The sequence below is a fragment of the Pelmatolapia mariae genome, linkage group LG2 (genome assembly GCF_036321145.2).
Source record: "Pelmatolapia mariae isolate MD_Pm_ZW linkage group LG2, Pm_UMD_F_2, whole genome shotgun sequence".
Lineage (NCBI taxonomy): Eukaryota > Metazoa > Chordata > Actinopteri > Cichliformes > Cichlidae > Pelmatolapia > Pelmatolapia mariae.
This window is the reverse complement of record NC_086228.1, coordinates 6,894,695-6,903,563: the sequence shown is the minus strand read 5'-3', so window position 1 is coordinate 6,903,563 and position 8,869 is coordinate 6,894,695. Positions and strand designations below refer to the sequence as shown.

Genomic DNA, 8,869 nt, shown 5'->3' with positions numbered 1-8,869 from the left:
CTTCCTGTGAAGTGGTCTGCCTCCCCCAACTTCCTAACTAGACCCCCACCATTTGTCTTACAGTATGGGTGTCAGACATGTTAAAATCCAGTGGCACCAAGGCATTACAATAAAATAATGTGATTAATACATAAGTGAAAGAAATTCCTATACAGAGGATAACAGAAAAAGCAACACATTGCGCAACGATCTAAAGAAACTGCTGAAAAACAAAATAACTGACATCTAAATGATCCCCAAGACTTTTGGGGAAACATTCTGTGGCAAAAAGTTGAACTTCCGCAAAAGTTTGTGTCCAGTCATATCTGGTATAAAACTAATATAAAGAGCGTCACTAACACAGTATTTTTTATTTATTTATTTTTTAAAAAAAAAGATCATATCAACATTAAAACATGGTGGTGGTAGCATGATAGTCTGAGGTTGCTTTGCTGCTTCACTTCCTGGACGACTTGCTGTAAATGACGTAACTACGAATTTAGCTCTCAACCAGAAAATCCTGAATGGGAAAGGACAGCCAGCAGTTTGTGCCCTGAGGCTCAAGCGAAATAAAATCAGACTCAGATGCTTTGGTATGACCTTAAATAGACCATTCTGTTGAATGTAAACCCTCCAGTGTGTCTAAATTATAACAATTCTGCAAAGAAGAGTGGGACAAAATTTACAGCAATGTGAAAGAATAATTGCCAGTTATTGCAAACATTTGATTACAGTTCTTGCTGCCAAATGTGGTAGAAGATTTTTTTAGGTTTTAATTACTTTTTTACGGGGGGACCGGTATATTTGGATAGCTGTTTTTCTCTTAATAAATGAAATCATCATTTTAAAAAATGCAGTTTGTATTTACTCACGTTATCTTTGTCTAAAGTTAAAATCTGTTTTTGATGATTTGAAATATAGAAGAATGACAAATGTAAACTCCTGTGCAGCACCATCTTTCACATAATCAATCCGCTTCAGATTGTTCTGGTTTTCTATGATCTGAGTTTGATAATGTGGATCGCACAGTCTTATTAAACACATTACATCAGGTGGTGTGTGTGTCTGCATAAGACTGGTTTAAATTTAACCTTGCAGACAAAAGTTTTTCTCACTCTACTAATAATTTCTCGTCAAAAAAAGGGCTACCCCATCCTGTGGTGTTCCACAGAGATCCATTTTGTAGCCTATACAGTTTGGCTTTAACATGTTGCCTCTTGGCCTCGTACTTATTTTAAAATGTGAAGATTGGACTTTTGACATCAGGCACTTTGTGACATTGACTGTGAAAGATGCTTTGTAAATAAACTTCTCTTAGTTAAGACCCCAGGCTGCACAAGAGTCTGTGCCCAAGATTTTCTATGTCAATTTTCTACAAATTGTTCTTGTGCCTTTCCATTTCAAAATAATTTTGGAAATGCCCTGCACAGTGTAGTCCACAGAGTGGTAAACATGAGCATCTCTTCTTGTCTGCTCCTCCCTCTGTTGCTATTCCACTCTGCAAACTCAGTATCCAGACATGCAAGTAGGCCTAAAACACTGGGGTTGCCAAAAACCCAAAGTTCTGTAAGGTATTGAGAAATAGCAGCCAAAGTCGGAGGAACAAACTGTGATTTAAGCTTGTAAACCCACATGTGACTGCTATTGTTTTTAATGAGTTTAGATAAATGTAAACTTTTTTATCAGGTATTGTTGTTGCTATCTGCTTTAGATGTGCCAGTTTGTGAAGCAGCAAGATTCATAACACTAAGAAACCACCTGACGTCGTATTCTAACTTTTCTTCTTAATAAACTGCTTTAATCGGCACAGGTTCGATAATCAAGGGTTTATAAAGTGTGTTCCTGTGTGGGGGTTTTAATAAGCATGTCCACAAGATCACTCTCTCTGTCACACAAACACACGCACGCACACTTTGACACACTGACCTAGTTTCTGTGTGCACGCGTGCACACACTATCTTGTGCCCTCTGCTCACTGGTCATGAGGACAACAGCAACACACTCATTGAGTGACCACATAAATTAGAGTTAGTGTAAACAGTCCTTTCCGACTTCCTGAAATGTGAAAATATATGTCCTCTGCTCACGCAGAACTGTTAATCTGTTTTTCTGCGCGCAAGATGGTGGTGGGAGATGCAGATCCATGTTTTCCTCAGCTCACGTGTACCGGCTGCTCGGCAGCGCCCGTCAAGCTGTCGCTAAAGTGAAGAGAGCTTATTATGGGAGCTGCTCCTGCTGTCCTATATCAACAGCAGCCAGCATTTCTCCAGTCATCTCCAGCCATGGCTCCGAGTGGACGCTGTCATCTCAGCTGGCAGAGCACGAAACCCTGCGGAAGGCGTCGTTTTTAAGCCGTTCGGGTAAGTAACTCTGAGTTTTATTGATATTTTGGACTGTGAGTAAAAGATCGATTGCGGAATTGGAGGAGGCTGGAGGAGAAGGGCTGTGTTATGATTCGGTCAGCTTTGCTGCAGACTCATAAATGCTCATAGAACACCTGCATTTATGCATTTTAAAGTTTCTGTTCAGCTTTTTTTTAAGCATGTGCAACATGCAATAATATGCAACGACGGCAACAACAACAGCAACACAATACAATGCAAGGAAAGCAATAGTAGTGGTAATAACAGAGGGACAATACTATAAATGGTTTTAAAACAGATTAGCATATTTCATGGTTAGTTGATACTTTATTTAGAAGACCTTCGTACATATTCTGGAGCCAGTATTGACTCTTGAATAAAAACAACATCAGCTCACAGACACATTTTTACAGTGCATCTCTGTAGGGTTAGTTTTTAGACACTTTTAGTTTTTAGACTGGTCGCTGTTGCATTAAATTATGTCGGTGCTTATAGTGTCTCAGATTGTTTCTTCAAGTGTGGTGGTGATAAGATAAAGGACAAAGAGTTCTTTATCTTACTATATATATATATATATATATATATATATATATATATATATAACGTACCTTATATTTGCGTTATACAGTGCTCATATGTCCTTTGACATAGTTGGGAGTTCATAAATCTAGTTCTGACAGCATTTATTTGTTTGAGTATAGTTTGGCTGTCATATAACGCAGATAACATAGAAGGTTATACGTTAGAGAACTCTGTGCTTTTAGTGGAGAAATAAATAAGTTCTTTGTTCTTTTTTTAAATTATACTAAACAGAAAACATGTCACTGGCAAATACTGAATGTGTGAAAAATAGAGAAAATTCTCATTGGATCCAGACACATTTAAAACTCTTTGATTTATCAGCGCGTTGGTGGCTCCATAGTTACACATTTGCCCAGCAAGCACAAGAACCCTGAACTCTGAAAGAAACCTGAGACTAGAAAAAACTCAAATTGGGGCTTTGACAGAAAGACAACCCAGTGTAAAAATTGCTGTGGTGACTCCCTGTGAATAATGGAGCAGCCAAACGTTGCTTCTTTATTATATCAGGGCTTTAAAAGCATAAAATTATAAAAGAAAATAATTAATGAAACATTTCAGGAAGCTATAATTAAGTGGGTAAATAGTGTTAAAGCTGGTAATTATAGAATTGGATATGTTTGTCCCTAAACACTGAACCGGTTCAGTGTAAACACTGAACCGGTTCAGTGTTTAGAGCATAAACTGAGTTCACATTGTACTGCAATTCATGGCTTGTGTAATCCCAGCACACAGTAAAATCTTAACCCTGCACAACCCTTTTAAACAGATCCTTGATTTTATGACACCACAGTGGGCTGATTTGCTTCAGAATGAAGCGAGGAAGGACAGGTCTGAAATCACAGTGCCAGATTTTCCCCTCCCTCGGAGAGCGGGCTAAGAGACTGAAGTGGATGACTCCAGCACAGGACTGGGGGAACCTGCCCCATCACGTCGTCCTGCAGATCTTCCAGCATCTGTCCCTGGTCGACCGAGCCAGGGCATCATCCGTGTGCCGGTGCTGGAATGACGTCTTTCACACCCCTGACCTGTGGAGGAGGTTTGAGTTTGAGCTCAATCAGCCAGCCACGTCTTACTTACGCTCCACTCACCCTGACCTCATTCAGCAGATCATCAAGAGGCATGCCCAACACCTGCAGTATGTTAGCTTCAAAGTAAGAGCCTCCCCTGCCGTCTCTCATTTCCTCTCACCTGTTTCACCTGCTGTGGCCTGTTTCTCTTCCTCCATTTTCACAACACACTGTCTTATAAACAATACCTGCCCTCCTTAATCTGAACTGCTGCAGAATTGAGTATCACATGTCAGCAGTCTTGGCATCGGCGTGCTTAATTATCTCAAGTAATTCTTACACCTCAGTCTTTCATTAATTATTTTAATGTCTCTTCCCTCCTCTCCAAAATGTTGAATCACTGCTGGTAAATCAGGTGGACAGCTGCACCGAATCTGCAGAGGCAGCTTGTGACATTCTCTCTCAGCTGGTGAACTGCACCATCAAGACCCTGGGGCTGATTTCTACAGCACGGCCCAGCTTCATGGATGTATCTCAAGTAAGAAACGGCCTGTTTATATTTGATTTATTTTTTTTAACACACATAATATATGCTGGTATTTCAAGTCATCATGAAGATTGTCTTCACCTCTTCCCCTGGTGCATTATTATTTTTTGCACTTCCTGTAAAAAGATTGGCACAGTTTTCTACATCACAATAACAGATAATGAATCCTGGTTTGATGAACATCGTTGTGTCTCCTCAGGCCCATTTTGTGTCTGCCCTGACGGTGGTGTTCGTAAACTCCAAGTCATTATCCTCCATCAGGATCGATGACACCCCAGTGGATGATCCGTCCCTGAAGGTGCTGGTTGCCAACAACAGTGACACCCTTAAGTTGCTGAAGATGAGCAGCTGTCCTCATGTCTCCCCAGCTGGTTAGTACACCTGCAGTATTTTAGCTTCAAAGTGGGCACTGTGAATACTCGTCAACAAGATGCTCAATTTTGCTTTTCTTGGAACTGAGGTACTTCAGCATGGAACTGATTGCCAAAAAGAAAATTAACTTCACAGACTGTTTATGAAGGTGAACATAAGCAACACGATGTCACCTGTCAGCTTATGGACTCCCATTATGAAGCCTTTAAACTATATGACAGGGGAGTGGAGCTGACCCTAAACCCAAGCACACTATAGGCCAGTTGGGTAGTAACTTGACAGTCACAAGGTGGCCCCACTGTGAAATCGTACCGTAACACCATAAAATCATCAGGAAAGTGTTTATTGTGGCCATAAAGCAAGTGAGAAGTAAGGTTATCTTCTTATAGATTTCTTTACAGTTGACCCCTGCTGCCCAAGAAAGAATGCAGCTTTAAGGACAAACCTTTAATACCCAGAAGCTATGCACACCTTTTAGTATACAGTCTGTGATTAAGGGTACAACCGTACCTCAGCTAACATAATCATATTTAAAAGGCATATATATTCTCAAAGGCTCTAAAACATTAAGACACTCTTCTCTCTTTTTCATAAGGTATCTTGTGTGTGGCAGACCAGTGTCATGGCCTCAGGGAGCTGGCGTTGAACTACCATCTCCTAAGTGATGAGCTTCTTCTTGCCCTGTCTTCTGAAAAACACGTTCACTTGGAACACCTGCGCATTGACGTGGTGAGTGAAAACCCCGGCCAAACACATTTTCACACCATCAAGAGGAGCAGCTGGGAGGCTTTGATCCGCCACTCGCCGAAGGTCAACATAGTCATGTATTTCTTCCTGTATGAGGAGGAGTTTGAGCCCTTTTTCTGCGAGGAGACCCCCGTCACCCACCTGTACTTTGGCCGAGCTGTTAGTAAAATGATGCTAGGCCGCATTGGACTGAACTGCCCTCGGCTGGTGGAGCTGGTTGTGTGCGCCAATGGCATTGAGCCCCTGGATGAGGAGCTAATCCGCATCGCAGAGCGCTGCAAGAGCTTGACAGCGATCGGGCTAGGTGAGTGTGAGGTGACTTGCAGTGGCTTTGTGGAGTTTGTGAAGATGTGCGGGGGCAGGCTGACACAGCTGTCAATCATGGAGGAGGTGCTGATCCCAGACAGCAGCTACAACATGGAGCAGATCCACAGTGAGGTGTCGAAGCACCTCGGGCGGATGTGGTTTCCTGATATGATGCCCACCTGGTAGGCTGACATGAAGCCAGAGCTATCAACGATGGCATTAAACTATGGTTACAGTTTAAAATTTTAATAGACATAACATTTAAAAAAGCAAGAACGAAAAATCCATTTCAAGATGGCCCCTTACTGGAAAGCCCTGCTTGGAGAAAGACTTTGGGCCAGAGAAGCACAGGCATATATGTTTGGCTTTGTGTAAGATTGGAACCCTGCTTTCCCAGGTGAAAATCCACTGCCAGCGCACCACCATCACCCTATCTCTATCATGTGAAAAATGATTTGATTTCTTATGTTCTTGCACATTTGTCACACTTACATGTTTCAGATCATCAAACAAATCTTAAATGTTATACAAAGAGTCAGAATGAATACAAAATGCAGTTTTTAAATAACAATTTAATTTATTAAGGGAACAAAAGCTATCCAAATCTACCTGATCCTGTGGGAAAGAATAACTGACCCCTAAAAGTAATAAGGGGTTGTGCCACTCTTGGCAACAAGAGCTGCAATCAAGTGTTTGTGATAATTTGCAATGATTTTTGCCCACTCTTCTTTGCAGAAGAAGAGTTGAAAACACTTAAGGTCATGGTGAAGTATCTCAATCTAAGTTCATACTTTCACTTGGCTTCTCCCAAACCTTCACTTTGTTTGTTTTTTGGGGTTTGTTTGTTTTTTTTTGTTTGTTTCTTGAGCCATTCAGAGGTGGACCTGCTGATGTGTTTCAAATCATCACCGTGCTGCGTAACCCAAGTTTGATTGAGCTTCAGTCCATGAAATGATGACCAGAAATTCTCCTTCAGGATCTTCTGGTAGAGAGCAGAATTTATGGTTCCATTAATTACAGCAGGTCATCCAGGTCCTAAAGCAGATAGTTTGATTGCAGTTCTTGCTACCAACAGTGGCACAACCACTTATCAGGTTTAGGGGGGATTTGTCTTTCAAACAAGTGCCAGGTAGGTTTGGGTACCTTTTTTCTCTCTCAGTAAGCAAAGTCATTGTTCAAAAAAACTGCAAAATGTATTTACTTCAGTTTTCTGTGTCTAATATTAAAATTTGTTTGGTGATCTGAAACATGTAAGCATGAGAAATATGCTGGGAAAAAAATCAGGAAAGGTGAAAACATTTCTTCACGGCGCGTCTTGGCCCGCTCACTATGGGTAATTTCTGTAGCTGTTGTGTACCATCAGTGAATTTTATGTAAGAATAATACACTTCTCTGAAAATAGTTCATGCATAAAAACGTCTGATTGCTTTCTGTCTGTCACTTCATGTTGTAATGAAACATGTTGGTTGCAGTTGAATGATGGGCTACATTTTTAACCATGGTGTATGAAAGAGCGTGACTCTGCCATCTGCTGGTCGTTGGTAGGGAAAAACCCCCCAAACATAATTCACAAGTTCTTTACGTTTCTGCATCCTTCTGAAAATCTTAAAATTAATGAAATAATTAACCAGTTAATTTAAAACTCTTCCTTAAGTTACTGATTTTTCTGGATTTAACCACATTTGCATTCATCCAGGTGAGGACACTAACCACAGTGATACCGGTTCATTGCAGAAAGAACAGGAGTTTCCTGTTTCCTGTTGAGTCGGAGCGAGTCACACCTCCATGGAAAACACAATGGGTATTTTGTCTGTTGGCCAGTTTTACTTTGCCGTCTTTTCATTTAGTTGACAGGTGTTAAAAATCAGGTAATAGCAGGTATTTGACTAAAAGCTTTGAACAGAAATGAATATGCAGAACTCAGATTAGGTGATGTGGTGACGTGGTCAGTTTATGCTGTGACACTGTCAGGTCAACAGTTCTTCTTTTCTTTTTTTCCCTTTTTTAAAAAACAAAACATGTGCACTTAAAAAAAAGATTTGCTGTCCTCATAAACATGAAGCAATAATTTTGAGGCAAAGACAGCTGAAATCTATCAAATCAAAGGTTTATTTATTAAAATAAGTAATCATTAAGCAAAAATATGCTTGGTATAAAATGTACTGCCAGATTCCTTTAAATGTAACATTACATGGAAAATTTACATGTAATCAAATTACTTAAAGTCAGCACTTTGGGCGTGATTTGTTTTTTGAGTGTTACATTTTTTATTTTTATTATTATTTTTGTTTTATTATTGTCCTGTGGGATTTAATATGTAGTTAGTTGGTTCTTTGCTTGTAAGGGAGTACCAACTCACAGTCGTTCCTCTGTTTAAAACTGAAATATTTGTATCAAATGTGATTATGACGATAGTTTTGTGCAAAAGGTACAAATGAAACATTACAGGCCCACGATGTGCAATGACACGCTGTCCCACATACAGCTGTAAAGATCTGTTTTGTATTTGTTTACTTTGCATGGATGTAGTTAGTAGAAGAAGAATCGCTGTATAAATTTATATCACTTATTGTTAGTGGTTTTTGTGTATGTGCAGCATTGATGTCAGCTTCATTGAAACTGCTTTTTATTCTACACAGGCTGTATTTAAATACTAATAAAAAAAACATGTTTATATAACTTTAATGTTGCATGATCTCCTAAACAGTGAAGCCTGATCCAAGCTGACTTTGTCCCGTTTGACCTTTCTGCAGCACTTCGTTTTCAGCTCTAGAGGGCAGCAAAGATCTAACCGGGGGGAAATGGGACGTTATATAAGCAGAGCTGCTACTGTATAATGAGGTATACCAATGATACCTCAGCCCTTTTTTTACAAGTGGATTTGCTTGTGCACACTCGATTTCCATTTAAAAAAAGCAGCAGACTTTGTAGCTCAGAAGTCTTTGCTTCTGATTCTTCTAAATTTA

General features: G+C 40.0%; 1 protein-coding gene across 2 annotated transcripts; it reads left to right on the top strand.

The window, feature by feature from the left end:
* Positions 1 to 2,058: 2,058 nt before the first annotated feature.
* On the top strand, positions 2,059 to 8,548 carry fbxl3l (F-box and leucine-rich repeat protein 3, like). 2 transcript variants are annotated; one of them, XM_063492072.1, is made up of 5 exons: positions 2,059 to 2,339; positions 3,715 to 4,075; positions 4,347 to 4,469; positions 4,678 to 4,849; positions 5,446 to 8,548. In XM_063492072.1, the coding sequence occupies exons 2-5, from the start codon at positions 3,734 to 3,736 to the stop codon at positions 6,087 to 6,089; spliced, it is 1,281 nt and encodes a 426-aa protein (XP_063348142.1). In that variant the 5' UTR covers positions 2,059 to 2,339; positions 3,715 to 3,733; the 3' UTR covers positions 6,090 to 8,548. The 2 variants fall into 2 exon arrangements, with proteins under 2 accessions (XP_063348142.1, XP_063348134.1); XM_063492064.1 differs by having other exon boundaries at positions 3,691 to 4,075.
* Positions 8,549 to 8,869: the final 321 nt, after the last annotated feature.